The 16,756-nt window shown below is 41.4% G+C and overlaps 2 protein-coding genes across 8 annotated transcripts; one reads left to right on the forward strand and one right to left on the reverse strand.

Moving 5' to 3' along the window:
- Positions 1-494: 494 nt before the first annotated feature.
- On the forward strand, positions 495-13,524 carry LOC125286324 (mitogen-activated protein kinase 9-like). Of its 7 annotated transcripts, XR_007192161.1 has the most exons (13): positions 4,278-4,343; positions 6,480-6,634; positions 7,090-7,219; positions 7,634-7,692; positions 7,789-7,927; positions 8,065-8,230; positions 10,485-10,556; positions 11,211-11,393; positions 11,679-11,803; positions 11,902-11,965; positions 12,058-12,135; positions 12,273-12,527; positions 12,634-13,524. XR_007192161.1 is itself a non-coding variant. In XM_048231326.1 (12 exons), the coding sequence occupies exons 2-12, from the start codon at positions 6,519-6,521 to the stop codon at positions 12,416-12,418; spliced, it is 1,278 nt and encodes a 425-aa protein (XP_048087283.1). In that variant the 5' UTR covers positions 495-586; positions 6,480-6,518; the 3' UTR covers positions 12,419-13,524. The 7 variants fall into 7 exon arrangements, 5 of the variants coding, with proteins under 5 accessions (XP_048087283.1, XP_048087280.1, XP_048087281.1 ...); XM_048231326.1 differs by lacking the exon at positions 4,278-4,343 and adding an exon at positions 495-586 and having other exon boundaries at positions 12,273-13,524; XM_048231323.1 differs by having other exon boundaries at positions 12,273-13,524.
- Positions 13,525-14,181: 657 nt separating this feature from the next.
- Positions 14,182-16,547, reverse strand: LOC125286474 (rho GTPase-activating protein 25-like). Its single transcript, XM_048231594.1, has 2 exons — positions 15,495-16,547; positions 14,182-14,637 (listed from the first exon to the last, which is right to left on the reverse strand). Exons 1-2 carry the CDS (start codon positions 16,352-16,354, stop codon positions 14,400-14,402), a joined length of 1,098 nt encoding a protein of 365 aa, XP_048087551.1. The 5' UTR covers positions 16,355-16,547; the 3' UTR covers positions 14,182-14,399.
- Positions 16,548-16,756: the final 209 nt, after the last annotated feature.

Raw genomic sequence — 16,756 nt, forward strand, 5'->3', positions numbered from 1 at the left:
GTAATCAGTAACGTAATCCATTGGATTACAAAAATAATGTAATTTGAATACTTTTGGATTACTTCAAAATAAAAAACTCAAAAATGAAATACATTGAATAAAAAAAAGACAGAGCTTACAAAATACATTGAATAAAAAAGACAGGGCTTACAGATAGCAAGCGGCACTTGCACTTGTTGTGCTGGGTTGAGTGAATGGCCCAAAGATTTGTGTTGTGGGAATGTTATTTCTGCTACTTTATGGTACACATGTGCCCCGCTTCCCCTTTTCAACACAAATTGCGTGTTAATGTCTAAACCTCACTGCTGATCTGGGTCATGACACCAATGCCTTGTGCTGATTTGCACGGCTCAGCCCTGCACTCGCCCCGACGCTCAGACAATAATACGTTTTATCTCGTTCCTAAGCAACACAACTGTCAACTGAATACGCTCGCGTTGGGCTTTGAAAGTTGAACACAAGTTCAACGCTCAACTTGTTCAACGCTAGCATTACGCAAGCGTTGCCGAACCATAGAGAACAATAGGAAACCTGCCGCTGGCTAATGTGATCCCCGCCTTAAGGTGTTGGGAAGGAAGTTCACACAGTAAGTATATACTTTTTTGATTCTGTGAGGGAAATTTGGTCTCTGCATTTATCCCAATCCGTGAATTAGTGAAACATACTCAGCACACAGTAATCCCGGCTCAGTGAGCTGCCTGCAACAACAGCGGCGCTCGGGGAGCAGTGAGGGGTTCGCTCAAGGGCACTTTAGCCGCGCCCACTGGTCGGGGTTCGAACCGGCAACCCTCTGGTTCCAAGTCCGAAGCGCTAACCAGTAGGCCACGGCTGCCCAATATATAGTATTGTATATACAGTATACACACTACACCGATATGTACCAACTAGCTACAGGTACTCAACTGGAATAGACCTACTGTTTGAGCAGACATTGGGGGGTGTCCTAATTTTGGCCAGTTTGTCCTCACTTTATAGATAACTTGTACTCCTTTTCAGAGTCTGGTTGGTGGTCACCCAAGTTCTGCTACATTATGGCACACATACTTCCCCTTTTAAACACAAATTATGACTATCAACTGGCCTTGTATTTCTGCACAGAACCACTCACATGAAGGATAAAAAATAGGCATCCATTTTATTCTCTAGGTGGGTCGCAGTTGGGTGTGCTAAAAGACAATAACCCCTTAAATTATGACTTCTGACAAGTTTTGTGCAAATAAATGACAGATTGAGAATAAATTAATTTGATTAATTGGTTAATTAATATGATAATGATAATATAACCATCAACACATTTAAGGCATCTTGTTGTGAAAAAAGATGGCAATTACAAAGCATGATTATAAAAATATAGCGTTTAGATATCAGGGTGAATAATATAACCTATGTTATTTGACTGAGGGGCTCTATTCCGATTGGGCTTCAGGGATCCCTGAACACTTGGGCCCCTGGGCCTGGGTCCATTAGGCCCGTTCAGTAATCCATCCCTGCTCATCAATTTGCCTGTATAGAACTTTTGAACCGTTTTGGAATTCCTGGTGTGTGATATTCCATATGTAGTCTTATTCGAGTTTTATTAGCCTTTTGTTTGGGATAAAAAAGCTGATTTGGAAAGTGTTCCATGTCCCATTGAAAAGAGTATTTTGAGTATTTTCAAAATACAAAAATACAGTATTTTATTTTGATACGTTATGGCTACAGTATATTGTAGTTTATTTTGATGCATTTAAAAGGAGGGTATTTGGTATTTTATTTCAAAATAGGCTACGTCCTGATGTATCCTTGCCCATCCCTGTATGTATTGAAACACATAAACAAAATGTGTCTAACCAAAATGTGTCCAATGTAACTATAATCTGATTATATTTTTCTTATGTAATCTGGTCTGATTATAGTTACTTGTTTTTTGTAATCCAGATTACTTGTAATCAGTTACTACCCAACCTAGAATATTGCCATGTGAAAAATGTTGTTTCTGTATGGTTGCTAGTTCTGTGTGAAGAATACAGTATAACAATACAAATTTACAAAAAATATACAATAACAATTGAAGAGGCTATGTTTTTGGCTTAAGGCCCGTACACACCGAGTCCGATTTTTCGGACGAAATATTCGCACGAAATTACGCAGCCTATTAAACACATGCATTCGTATTAGTCTGTACACACCGAGGACGAAATTCGTTGCGATTAAAAACAATTTCGCATGCGAAAAAGAGCTGTTGACCAATCAAATAATGATTTTGCAGGGTTCCATTGATGTCACAATACAACGACGAGCAGAAAAAAAGCTGATAGATTGGGTGATCCTACTGCTCAGTGCTCACGATGACTAGTCTCCTTAATAGGCCTATATGCCAAAGTTACAGAGAGTTTACGTTACAGTAGACTCTCTCAGGTGTTCAAGAGTAGGCCTACTCCTGACGAACTTCTTACGTAGTGCAAACTCCTTACAGACAGCTTTCCCCACTTCTTACCACCGTCCCATTTTCACTCAACCAAAAATAATTAAATCTCACTACAGAGGGCTTCTCACTGCACATATTTGCAATGAAAAAATACAACATGCATTCATGGAAATGGAAGTTTTAAGAATAGGTCATGATAGGCTATGCTGCTGACAACAGCATTATGTCCAAGGTTACCACTATAGTAATTGTGCCTCACATTTCCTAGTGCGTTAACTTTGCTTTATGCTTCATAACTGAAGTAGCCCAATGTGGAACTCTGAAAAACTTTCTGTGGATCTTATAAAGGTAAGCTAATAACTGATAGGCTATCATTATTAGCTTTTGCTGTTTGTTGGATCATCGTCATACAAGCTGATACATTTTTACCACTTGTTGCAGCAGTGCGATTTTATCCCATGCTAATTTCTACAGGCTGTCTCTGTGCCTCCGCTCCTTAGCAGATACATTTTGATGTAGCCTGCGTGTGAAATGGTTTCGTGAGATGTAGGCCTACATGATATAGGCTATGGCCGTTTTATAGCGTGTTGGCGTATAGCATTTTGGAATGTAACATTTTAAATGAGGCCTTGCCTACCCTACAGCTTGTTAGGCTACACCAGTCCGCCCAAATGGCATACCTCGAGTCCAATATGCGGGCACCCCTGGCTGCAGCTTGCAGATCGGGGCTGGGCTCAATGTGGGGCAGAGCGCAAAGTTGAGCTCAGCACAAAATCAGCTCGTCATTCCCTGCTGACCTCTCGTCCGTCTATTTACCCGGACTCGGAGTTTTTCTCAAGGAAGAATGCTTAATTCTATAAAAGCGTATCCTCCTTAAACTACTGCCAACGTTAATCATGTCCCTTCCCGCCTAGCGTTAGAATTGCGTGTGTGTTGTGTAGTGGGGTGGGTGTATGGGTGCACTAATGAGCCAACCAACTTATGTGTTGGACTGCACAATTATCACAATAGCACAAGTAGCCTAGAATAGACAAGGGATGGGAAGGATGGCCGTAAGCTTAATTTCCCCAGCACCTCTCAAACCAATAGGCCTACACGGTTCCATGAATGATCAAGGCTATATAATCTGTTTCAAATCTTGATGATTTTATGAGTTCTCCCTGCTTACTGAAAGTCGCTGTGTGAACCTGCGTGACGTGAGTGCGAAATAGAATGCGAACTATTAAAATAATCGCATCGGACTTGGTGTGTACACTTTGAGTTATTTCGTATCGTATCTGGTGTGTACGGGCCTTTACTCTGAACAAAGTCAATCCTGCCTGTTCAAAAAGCCTGTTCACTTTGCCAAAAACATAGCCTGAAAAAAGCAACACTTCCCCAATAATGTTCGAATGACTGAATAATAACAAGCATTTATCCTGCAGAGGAGTTGCTGCTTACATCTTGTCATAGGCCTATGTCTCCAGCTGTGCTTCATAAGCACCTTTCGCTATGTTTTTTCTTGCAGTGGCGTAATGCTTTCTGGATGGATTTTTAGATCACCGCCAGACCACACCTGTTACGCTTATGGTGTAATAAAAGAGATGGGGATTGGCGAAAAATTCCAGTGTAAGAATAAACTTTGCATCGTGATAGGCTATACGCTAAGCGCTATGTTTCTGATCGTCAAAATAGGGCCCAATACCTGTAGAGGTTTATTTTGTGTGCAGGGAACCTTTAGGGAACGTTCCCGAACGATGCGTGTTTGCTGGAAACTTTGCCAAAATGGCAAGCCAGTTTTGGGCCACATTTGGGCCATAATGAGTTTGCTATCTGGGTCCCTATGAAAGAAATTCCCTGGGAATACAAATTGCATGAGCCAAAACCAGATGTTCCTCTTGTAGGCTCGTCACGAAGGATGCCCCAGTTTATGAAGTGTCATGCCTCCAGCTTCCCGGTAAGGGCGTGATGACGTGAAACACGTGTTGTAACAACCACCCTCCTACCATCATCACACACGTTAGGCTACTAATGTGTCGCCGCGGTACAAGGTTTAAGTATTAAGGACATAGTGTGGCTTGTAAAGATTTTTGTTGTGTCGAAGAAAGGTTATGCGAGTGTTAGTGTTGCTCAACTGATAAAGACACGATAAAGCAGAAAACACCAGACAAGGTAGGTGGAGCCCGGTTTCATTGCCTGTGCACGCATAGGCTACAAACGCCGGTTCTTGGCTGCTGCTGAAAAGTACACTGTAATACGGCTCTGGCATTATTCCGTGAGTTTAAGGGTCAGTTAAACGTAATAAATGCCTGAAAATCCGTTGAGATACGGACGAATTGCATATGCACAAAATGCACTTATAGCCTAGCTAGCCTGGGTTTTGTAGGTGGACAGCGAAAAAGCTGTCGACTAAATCACTAAAATATGTTAGTGAAACACTGGCATTATAGTGATGAAGTAGCTTAGCCTAACCTAAATGATTTTATATAGGCCTAAGTAGGCTACGGTTGTCTTTGGTGTTCATTTTTGAGAGGTAGGCTACAGCTAATCTCGTAGAGGGATGGACAGACCAAATTACTTATTGAAAATTATTTCCATCCTAAGGAACCAAAATAACATCTTAGCCTACTGGAAGGGTGGCTATCTCTTGATCGTAAATAATATTGTCACCTACTAGACTTTGTTCAAGTGCAATGCTCTTAGTCATCAACAAAATAATGAATTCAGCACTGTTTCGCAAACCTCAAACTTGTACAGTAGGTGTGCTCAGTGCCCCCCTCACACACACACACTCACACACATGATTGCCCACACTCATGAGTCATTGTGCTCTATTTATTTCTCTCTCATATGGAGTAGCCTATAACAGAAATATGAAATGTAGATGGGAAACTGAACTGATGAATTCATGTGTTTGAAATTCTGAAATAATTGTTCAGAAATGTTATTTCTGATCTTACATCCCATTGCAATCATGTCCTTATATTTGTGGGAAAAACAAAGCATCCATCTATTTGTTAACTTTAATCTCTCTTATTTGGTGAAGAGACATTTCAAAGACCTAGTGAACTATATGTAGTGAATAGAGGTCCATCATATGAATGACACGCAGGGCTGTGTGTAGCCTAGGCTACTATCTGAAGAAAATAAATGGCTTCTTAACTTCTCTCCATCCCCCTCCTACAGCCCCTTTAAGCAGCAGATACACAAAATGTAACTATAATGTTAACATTTTGTACAGAAATATGTTTTCCAAACCATTTGCATAGTGTGTGTGTGTGTGTGTGTGTGTGTGTGTGTGTGTGTGTGTGTGTGTGTGTGTGTGTGTGCGTGCGTGCGTGCACCTGTGTGCATGTGTGTGTGTGTGTGTGTGTACAGCAGTGCTTCACTATGGGATCATTCTGTGTCAAATCAGACAGAATCCAGGAAAATGGTTGAGCGCCATCTCAAATATTGCTCAGAGTTTGTGTACATTATTTGTGGATCCCGAAACTAAGACCTGTAAATATTCTCAGCATTACTGGACCATTAAAAGTTTGTAATGCATGCCCACTGCTCTTATATAACCCTGTGGATTTGGAACAAAGTGCAAAATGACTGATTAGAGTGAGTCTTTTCATTTTTAGTATACTTTTTAAGTATATTTTGGCCAAATATTTGCCTGTATCCACATTCTACAAGTACATCTGCCATTTTGCAGCAGTCATATTAGGCTCTGTGCTATACGCCTTGATTTTTACAATCTGTGTGTGTGTGTGTGTGTGTGTGTCTACCAGTTTGTATGTATATGTGTGTTAATACATGTATGCATGTGTCTGACTGTGTGTGTGCTACTTGCCCACCAAGTGTCATATACCCCTGCCCCAGGACTCATCAAGCATTTGGTGAAAAAAATAAGAACAAATGATTTGTTGCAGTGTTAACCCATTTAAACTACTGCCAGAGGGCTTCCGAGAATATTATATTGCAGATCTGAAGACATATAGCCCCTGTTACTGCAAATGACCTGAGTATTACAAAATCAGGCTCAGTTTTATTTAACAAGGACTTGGAAAGGTTTAAACTATGTTTTACTGACGTATGTGTCCTTTAGTCTGGCCAGCCTGACTTTCCGTGTCAACGCTGTGGCAGGATGACAGACGAGAGGGAGCAGTTTTACAACGTCCAAGTGGGGGACTCAACGTTCACTATACTCAAGCGCTACCAACAACTCCGCGCCATTGGCTCTGGGGCACAGGGAATTGTATGGTAAGCCACTGCTAAAAAGTGTGCCCTCAGCACCATGACATAGTTTCTACAGAAGTTCATTATTCATAGTGAGTGTTTGTTTGTTCTTTATTTGTTATTTGTATGCAGCCATTTAGCTGATGCTCTTATCCAGAGTGACTTACAGAGAGCTAATTACAGGGAGCAATTCAGGGTTAGGGGCCTTGCTCAGGGGCAGAGCAGTGGCAGCTCCTATTCAACCCATAACTGTCTGGCCTTACATTTGGAAGTCCAAATATCTAACAGCTAGACCATCACGACCCTAGCATAATGCCTCTAGCATCTCATATTAGACTTTTCCCTGGGTATTGCTCTCAGCAGACTTACAACATCAGTGCAACAGTATTTATTGAGCACAAGCATTTGCCCACATTTTTAAATGTAAGGAAAACATGTTATCTACATTGTGTTTGTTTTATTTGTTCCTTTGTTCAAAGCTCTGCTATGGACACAGTTCTAGAGATCCCAGTTGCAGTGAAGAAACTGAGTCGTCCTTTCCAGAACCAAACCCACGCCAAACGAGCCTACCGGGAGCTCGTCCTGCTCAAGTGTGTCAACCACAAAAATGTATGGAGCATTTTACTGAACATGAACATCAAACACATTTGAGCATCACTACTTTAGCACTATTTTGACCATCACTACTTTACACTGTTTTGACCATCACTACTTCACACTGTTTTGACCATCACTACTTTAGCACTGTTTTGACCATCACTACTTTACACTGTTTTGACCATCACTACGATAGCACTGTTTTGACCATCACTACTTTAGCACTGTTTTGACCTTCACTACTTTAGCACTGTTTTGAGTTTCTCAGTGTGAGTCAGATTTGGGATTCTAAATCTGGATGGTATAGGGAATTTGTTCTGTCACTTTTATGGATAGGACAATATGGGAAACATAATTCTGCACCAGCTGACTGGGCGTCATGTGAATTGTCACGGCTCATTTGACACAAACTGTCTCTGTGTGCAGATTATCAGACTCATAAACGTCTTCACACCTCAGAAATCTTTGGAGGATTTTCGGGACTTGTAAGTGTCTGTTTGCTTTCAGTCCCAGTCTTTAATGAGTGTGAATTGTCACCAAATAAAGACATCATTATCCTGCTGTTGTGACGTGCTCCCCAGGTACCTGGTGATGGAGCTGATGGATGCCAATCTGTGCCAGGTCATCCACATGGATCTGGACCATGAGAGGTTGTCCTACCTGCTCTACCAGATGCTGTGTGGAATTCATCACCTCCACTCAGCTGGAATTATTCACAGGGTGATTTTTGGATGACCAAGATCTATCTATCTTTCTCTATCTCTTTCTCTCTCTCTCTCTCTCACATATATATGTGTGTGTATGTGTAACATTGAAAGAATGCTCTGAGTATAGAAAATAGTATTTCTGTACTGCAGGACTTGAAGCCCAGCAACATTGTGGTCCAAACGGATTGCACACTGAAGATTTTAGATTTTGGCCTTGCACGGACTGCCTGCACTAATTTCATGATGACTCCATACGTGGTGACCAGATATTATAGAGCACCAGAAGTCATTTTAGGGATGAAATACAAGGAGAACGGTAAGGGACAAATATGTCTTCTATAATGAAGTTATAACATATGTTACTCTAGTCATTTATTACTTTAAAGCAACACCAAAGAGCTTTTTGTACATTAAAATAATGTTTCCAAAATTGTTTCAGTGGTTCATCAACTTGTAACAGGGTGAACGGCACTTCTGCATTGCTTCACAGCCCACTATCGGCTATAACCGCACTATGTAAGTTTGCCAGATCGGGTAGCGGATCTGTAGTTCGATGGAATGAGACATAAGAAACTACAAATTTGACTTGCATCTGATGTCGCAATACATCGTACTTTCATAAATCGTGCAACATATTCTACCTTGTCTATGGACATCGTTATTTGCAAAGCCGGTGCTGGATAAACAAATAGCATGCGTGCGACAGAGGGAAAGTTCTTTGGTGTTGCTTTAAATAATACACATAAATAAATAAAATGTCTGAAACAAACTCATTGTTACATAATTTCAATCAAACTGCCACAAACTAGTAGCCTGGAAAAATCCGAACTCATTTACGAAGTGAATAGAGTCTAGTGACTCTCGATTGGGAAATGTTTGCAACACGTTTGCAACATGACGGGCACTAACTTTGAAATCATTGGTCCAGCCTTACCAATGACATTAATCAGAGATTCCTAACGTTACTTCCTACTTCACCTAAACTTTACAAACTAACAATAAACAGCATCAACAGTCAGGAAACAATTACTACCTTTGCGGTAAATACATTTCTGCATTTTTCCAACGGTTATGAACTATAGTGTTCCAGATTAGATCTCCAGATTAGAAGATCTAGATGGGCTAATAAACTAGGGGGAGCTGTGGCGCAAGTGGAAGCACCGTATCACATATGGGTATCAGTGCCATCAGGGTCCATTCCAGCCTGCGGTCATGTCCCGATCTCACCCAATCTCTCTCCTACTCGCTTCCTGTCTCTCCAATGCACTATCCATATATGTGACCCTGCAAGGCGAAACCAGTCGTTTTGGTAAAATGTACAAAATTAAGTTATTGTACTCACACTCACATAAACTAAGCTTACCAACAATATGTATATCGAGGGTATTGCAAAAAGTATCGCTAAGATAACCGCATCCAAAGTTGCCATGGTTCTCCTGTAACGATACACCAGAAGAGGAGAAAATCACCTTTTTAAGTAAATGGTCACGTGCGATAGTGTGAGGGCACAGCTATGATTAGCCTTACGGTAGCGTGACTTTGAAGCGGATGACTGACTATGCAGTTTCAACCGTGCAATGAGTCTTTTTCTGCCCACTTCTGGGACGGTCATAAGGTGTCACTATAGAATATAATTAAGGTATTTCGGGGGAAGTAAGGGGAGAGGAAGTTCTGTGTGTCACAGATTGTGTATAGCCTAGCCTACTTTAAAATGTGCTAGCCTACTTCAATGGAAAACTTCTCCTGGTCCCTAAAACGACGCCAGGATATTTCTAAAAGTTCGTGCTTTTGACCGTTAGTGCCCTGAAAGGCAAGTCTTTCACATTCATGTTCGGTTACATCTGCCAAGAACGTGTATGCAAAAACGTGAAATTCGACATTTTAACCTGTACGTTTGTTTATCGTGGATTTTCTCAAAATAGCACCGTGCGCAAGATGACTGGTTTTGCTATGCAGGGTCACATATATATATATATATATATATATATATATATATATATATATATATATATATATATATATATATATATATATATATATATATATATATATATATATATATAGGCAAAAAGCCCAAAAATATATACTTTAAAATACTACCATAAACTAGTTCTCACCAAACTTGTGACAGTATGAATATAACCTCTGTTCTCTGAAGTAAAACTGGAGACGTTGACTGAAGCAAAGTTATTCTCTGAGCAACCAAACATACTTATCTGAACCAATCTCTGACCACTAGTTTTTTTCATAGGCTACTGGCTATTTATAAAGCATGCTACTTAACGACAACACAGTATACACTATTAAGCCATGTGGGTTTTAGTAAAGGGGCACATTGTAGAAATATTCATTTGAATAATGACTGTAAATAGTTTTCCCTTGTTCATGATCAGTGAATTGATATTTTGTCCCAGGTCATCTGGTTTTTAAACCCTAGCACTTGAGCAGACTAATTAAATTGCTGTTTTTTAATCCTTGTATTTGCTCAGCTCTCCATAGCCAGGAGTATTTACTCATAAGTATAGTTCTGTCCACCTCTGCCATGTAACCGTGATGCTGCTTCTTTGTAGTGGACCTATGGTCTGTAGGCTGCATAATGGCTGAAATGATTCTGCACCGGATCTTGTTTCCTGGGAAAGACTGTATCCTTCTTTGCAGTGTTTTTCTTTAACCAGTACTTACTTGGCATGGTTAAAATACAGTATGTTTAATGAAGGTTTGAATATGGCACTTGTTTGCGCTATGTCATGTCAGGTTATTGACTTTTGTGTGTTCTTACATGACTCATTTATTATATTTGCATGCATTTTAATCATGATAAAAATACTGAAAATATTAAAGAAAATATATAAAAAAATACATGTCCTTATAATCACTTGTTTTTGTTTACCCTTTCTACAGATTGTGTTTATTTCTGTGGATTCTGTTTTCTGTTTAGCATCTGCATACCATTTCATAATATGTATGTATCCTTTTCCATTGTGTACCATGTTTCATTTGTTTAATTTGCCCATTTCCTTTCACTTTCTGCACTATGAACATGTTGCCTGTTCAGCCACCAGTGGGAGACAGCCTCCTTTATATGAGTGTTGCACAACAACCCTCATCATCAGTAACATGGGAGAATGTGTATGCATATTGTCTCTCCTCTAGGATGATTCAAATCATTCAAAGTTTTGAAAGAGAAACAAATTATGTGATTTTGTATAATTCATTTTTGCTTCATTTTGAGACAGCTACGTGAATCATGTCTCTTCACCATCTTAATACAACAAGCTCTTAACTACAATGATTAGACATTGACCAGTGGAACAAAATTATTGAAGTCCTTGGTACACCATGCTTGGAGTTTATGAGTCAACTCATGGAAACTGTCAGGAATTATGTCATGAGTAAGCCCCAGTTCCCAGGGATAAATTTTGCTGAGGTCCTACCAGACTGGGCCTTTCCCAGTGAGTCTGAACAAGATAAGCTAAGAAGTAAGCCTCCTGCTCCTGTCCCTTTTTACTTCTCTACATTTCTGTGTATTTCAAATTAAATGAAAGTTACTTTTCCTTTTTTTTTTTTTTACCTTTAATTCACATAGATATGTTTTTTCATGACCGTTTTATATTTATAAATAACAGAGCATCCTTTTATTAGAACTTCTGAGGTTGTGGCAAAGAGCAAATCGTTCAGATACAGTCCTCCAATAGTCTCCATTGACCTCCAAGACTGCCTTGGTAGCAAAACCATCTCTTACAGTTTTATTGTTGCCATGACAGCCAGCCAAGCACGAGATCTTCTCTCCAAGATGCTTGTTATTGACCCTGAGGGAAGAATATCTGTGCAGGAAGCCTTAAATCACCCCTATATTCAGTTGTGGTATGACCCAGCAGAAGTAAATGCTGTGAGTAGACTATTCCATTGAGTATACACCATGGGGTTCATGCCTTCTCGTGCCTTGTTTTGATGTTTTTACTTGTCTGTGTTTTTTCTGCTCCACAGCCACCTCCACAAATCTCAGATAAGCAGCTGGATGAACGAGAGCACAGCATTGAGCAGTGGAAAGGTGATTCCTCCTCAAGCAAATCAAATACAATTCATCTGTACAATGAAAGGACTACTCTGAATATGCTATATTGAGATTTGTTTTTTCCATAGTGTTGATATTTGAAGAGATTCTGGACTGGGAGGACAGAAGTGAACTAAACGTGGGAATGCAGAGGGAGGAGTCATTGGGTATCTATGATCCATTTCTCTGGGCTCGCCACACACCATTGGTATCTTGTGTCTGCAGTCGGTGACATTATCCAATAACAAAAGAATATTTTTCTATGTCTCGTCCTTTGTATTTTGTGTGTGTGTGTGTGTGAAAGACTCAGCTGTGAGCAGTGTCACAGGCATCTTACAGTCCTCCTCCATCTATGATATGTCTTCCGTGTCCACAGAGCAGACACTTGCTTCGGACACTGACAGCAGCATTGCGGACCCTCTCAGTGACCCACCGGACGAGGGCCTATGATGGGATGCTAGATATCCACGCTGCCTGTGTCACACATCTGCCTCTCCCCCACAGAACACCTTTCCCTGGTGTTTCCCCTGGTGTTATGGATGCTTTGTTTTATATTCATGTGGGTCTTTTCTTGTGAAGTCCTGTTGTTCATTTTCAGCTCATGGCGGTTCTTGGTATCTTGCCAATATCATTTAGGTCTTATATCAACTCTATTTTCATTTTAGTGGCCTTTTTCACCAAGATAGCAGCACTACTGTGGATTCCATGAGGTGGTGCATGTTTCTGAATTACTTGAAATATACTTGAAGTGGACTTCAAGTAGTAATGTGCAATTCCATTTGATTTATTCCTCTGACAATTGATTAATGAACCAAAGTACTTAACATTAAACTGAATTTGGCTCAGTATGGCCGTTTTGTATTTGCCTCTCAGTGCAGGGTGTATTCGATAAGTTCTTCATTCATTTTAGGAAATAGCTTTGTGGTAAATCAGTCACAGCCAGTTGTGACCAGGGTTAGATGGATTGGTATGTAATGTAAATGATTAGTTGAGATCTTTCTTGTGATACATTCTTGTCCAGTTCACTGAAGAACTACTAACTTAGAGGTCAGAAAACTGGCATGGCAACTGAATGTTTCTTAGCACCTACTGTATAAACATCTATAAGCTTTCAGCAGTATTCATATTTGGGAGTTGACTGAAATGACTTTGTTGGTGATCAAAATTTAAGCATGCAGTGTGACTTCTTTTACAGTCCTGCATTCTGCCTAAGTACTCATTTTTGTTTACAAACCTTCAAATTTGTTTTGTTGTTAACAAACATGTGTGCATGTTTGTGCTCCTGAGTAAGTGTGCTATATCAGAGGATGCTTTATGTGTGCATGCATATTTAATGAATGTAATGACATGAGCCACCACCATGTGCTCCCTTTACCAGTATACCAAGTGCATTCTACATGTGAAGGACAATTCTATACAGGGACACCAAAGTGGGCTCTACTCGAAGATGATCTGGATTAAAATGAGGACGTTTCACAAGTTGAATTGTGAAGTGTTCTGACCGTCTGCATTGTGTGTTGTGTGATGGCTTCTATAAATGATCTGCAAAAACGGTATTTGCTTTCACTGTAATGTGTCTGTGGGAACTGCCAGCGTGCGTAAATGTGTGCTACTGCATAATAGCCCAGCAAGTAGAAGCACTAAAAGACAGCTAGACTGTGTGCAACAGCTGTGAGTACAAAGGCTTTAAATGGGTATTTTACTACATAATAATATGCTATGTGGCTACTTTGTACGTCACACCTACCTTAAAAGAAAACAAGATAGTTATTAGCTCTCGGCTTCTATATAAAGGTCTTCATAAATTAATTTCATGGTCATGTGAAAAGTGGTTCATGATTGTGAACCCACAGTCGTTCATGAAATACTCTGAGTATACCTTTTGAGTTGTGCTTAGTGTGCCATCTTTTGCTCATTCTGGAGGAACAGTTGCACACGATGCTTTGAACAATATTTCGCAGAAACCTTTAATCATGGCTTGAGAATGCCATATTCTATAGATCATTGTTATTATTCTTGGGTAGTGGAACACATGAACTTCAGCTCTGAAACCTCTCCAGACATGGATAAGATCCTGTGTACTGCCAGGACAATGAGCCCTTGTGCTGTAACATGACAAAACTTTGTCTATTTAATTATATCCAGTGGAGTTGATTTAAACTAAATGATCTTAACCCAAGATGGAACCATGGAAAGCAATTATTTACTCTTCATTGATTAGTTACTTTTAATTGAAATGTCAACTTTTGACAATATTGCCACTCTTAAAATGTCAACATACCAAAGGAAACCCTAGGACCTAAAAACATCAACTTGGGAATTACCTTTCTCATACCACCTAAAAAACGAGATTACTGTTTTCCTTTGGTTAGAACTGGCATCAACACCAGTGTACATCAGAATAGTATTTCCTGGGTGTCGCTGTCATGTCTCAAAATCCCTGCACGATGCGCTCGGTTTTCTTTGCCTCGTTGGTGAGCTCGCCAAACGCATCAAAGAACTGCTCCATCTGGCTCTGGAGCTCGGTGTTGCGGCGGTCAGCGTCGGCTCGTGCCCGCTCCACCTCACACAGACGCAGCTCCACGGCGCAGTACCAGCGACGCTGCTGCTCCAGGTTGGCCCTCAGACCCAGCACCTCCGCCTCCAGGGCCTCGTTACGCTGCTCAAGCCTGATGACCAGTGCACATGGACACAGACACACAAGAGCCAAATCAGCATTTGCATCTGCTGTGGTGCTTGTGTTGACTTTGGCATCTGGTTTGGTATTTACCATTCCCTATAATGCCCCTTGAGATGAATTTATACAATGACAAACACATTTCTACATCAAACATTTTGAAGAGGGTGCTAGTATTTAATGACTATTGCATATACCACTTAGAGAATTGCAATAGGCCTATGTGTCTGTCATATGTACTTCAGAATTGTTTTCCAGATATTTGAGCGGGGTCCCATAGTCCATGGATACAGTAAGCATGGAAACTTCTTTTTCATTTTATTTATCCTTTTCTAAAGATTACCTTGATAATGACAAAGTGATTGTGCTGCTTCTAGACATAACAGACCCTCGTCTTATCTTAAGAACCAAGAAATGTTCAGCAGGGATACGACCTTTCCTCTGAGTCTATATTAGCTTGCTGTAAGTATGTGGGAGTGTCTTGTTCAGCAGCAGCACTGTAAATAGCTGCTTCCAGCATTACACTAGAAATAGAGTCCATTTCATCTCAGTGGCTGTTTTCCTGTTTTGTTTATGGCTGCAGAGACTCGACTGAGGAGAAAACAACATCCTGATTTAACCATTATGAATTAACCCTCCAATTGACCCCAAACATTTCAACCATGCCCAGTACAGTAGAAATGTTGAACGTGTAGCCAACCACTTTAGAAGAGGAGTTAATCAGGCGGTCTAATGATGTCTACACCAAACTCTGTAAATTCACTTCAGCATAGCCAATCATTTAAAAGGATTTTCTGCTTCTTATTTCAAAAATGAAATCCAAGGATTTGAAAGCAAAATGAGTTTTACCTTCTTATTTGGGTTTCATACTCCTCCCTCTGTCGGGCAATCTGCTGCTTGATGCTGGTGAGAAGCGCGGTCATTGTGCTGGACGGCTGGCTGGACTGCTGGACTACATGGACCTCAGGTTGACTAGTTGGTGGTGGAACAGTGGCAGGTAAGGAAGAGGGGTAAGGGGTAGGGAGCAAAGGCAGATTTAGAGAGAACGTGTTGTGGAGGTCTCTAGTCCCTTGAAGTAAGACTTCCCCACCAATGTCTCTGGCAAAAGGTTGCGTCTGAGGATTTGTGTTGGAGAATGGGTGTGGAACCTTTAATATCTTTGGCCTGGACTCCACTGCAGTGAAAAGAAAGGGGTCGGACTTGCAACCGCTTCTCTTGTTCGGCTGAGCATTTGCTCCTCGACTTCTGTCCTCTAGACTCTCACAAGAGGATATCCATCTATTCTCTGTCTTCTTTGTGAAGTCTATCCAGTCCTTGGGCTCAGAAGCCTCTGATTCGCTTTCGTCGCAGTCCGTGTTGAGGCTGTCCTCGGTGGGGCTCCTGGGCATCTCAAGGTTGTCGTAGAGGGAAAGGATGCTCTCGTATGTGCTGCTGCAGCTAATGGTCTCATGGTCCCCAGCGGCCAGCTTCGGCCAGCCCTGTCCTCCCATGGCCCATCCACTGCTTCCTGGGCCGCTTGGAACACTGCCATCCTCTCTCCCTCCGAGCGTGGGAACCACGGCAGGAGGGACGGTGACCGGGATAGGGAGAGTTCTGGTCACCCCGGGGTCGCTGCTCTCTGAGTGGGACAGGCAGTTATCGTACAGAGGGTCAGTGAAGGCAGAGCTGGCCCTTCTGCGTGTGCCCAAGGGAATGGTCCTCAGCTCCATGTCCCGCCCAGTTAAGTGGCCAGTGGAACCAGTGGGGTCAGGGAGGACTGAGCACTGTGAGGATTAGGTCCAGTAGGGGCCGGGTTTCAGTTCTATCCCTGTTGCTCAATGGGTCTGTCGACCTGAGGCATATCCTCTGACAGGAAGTGTTGTGGTGCGACATGAGAGGGAAACGGGACCAATGTGCCCCCTCTCTCTCACTTTCTCCCTCTCCCTCTCTCTCTCTCTCAGCGTTACTTAAAGATCAGCTGTTGCCCAGCTCCCAGCGGGAGGGCCAAGGCATATCTAAGAGCACACCCTTATTCAGAGGAGTGCAGATATGTTCTAATTGTGAGCCTCACTGACGGTGAGATACTTGTACAGTACAGTACTTGGCAAGCAGACATTTGACTTAATCTTGCC

The sequence above is a fragment of the Alosa alosa genome, chromosome 21 (genome assembly GCF_017589495.1).
Source record: "Alosa alosa isolate M-15738 ecotype Scorff River chromosome 21, AALO_Geno_1.1, whole genome shotgun sequence".
NCBI lineage: Eukaryota > Metazoa > Chordata > Actinopteri > Clupeiformes > Clupeidae > Alosa > Alosa alosa.

Coding starts and splice junctions, on each gene's coding strand:
- LOC125286324 (XM_048231323.1), top strand. CDS start 4,305: ATGCCCCAGTTTATGAAGTGTCATGCCTCCAGCTTCCCG. Junction 7,220..7,633: donor AGTGTGTCAACCACAAAAAT/GTATGGAGCATT, acceptor CTCTGTGTGCAG/ATTATCAGACTCATAAACGT. Junction 12,136..12,272: donor GCAGAGGGAGGAGTCATTGG/GTATCTATGATC, acceptor TGTGTGTGAAAG/ACTCAGCTGTGAGCAGTGTC.
- LOC125286474 (XM_048231594.1), bottom strand. CDS start 16,354: ATGGAGCTGAGGACCATTCCCTTGGGCACACGCAGAAGGGCCAGCTCT. Junction 14,638..15,494: donor TATGAAACCCAAATAAGAAG/GTAAAACTCATT, acceptor ACTGGTCATCAG/GCTTGAGCAGCGTAACGAGG.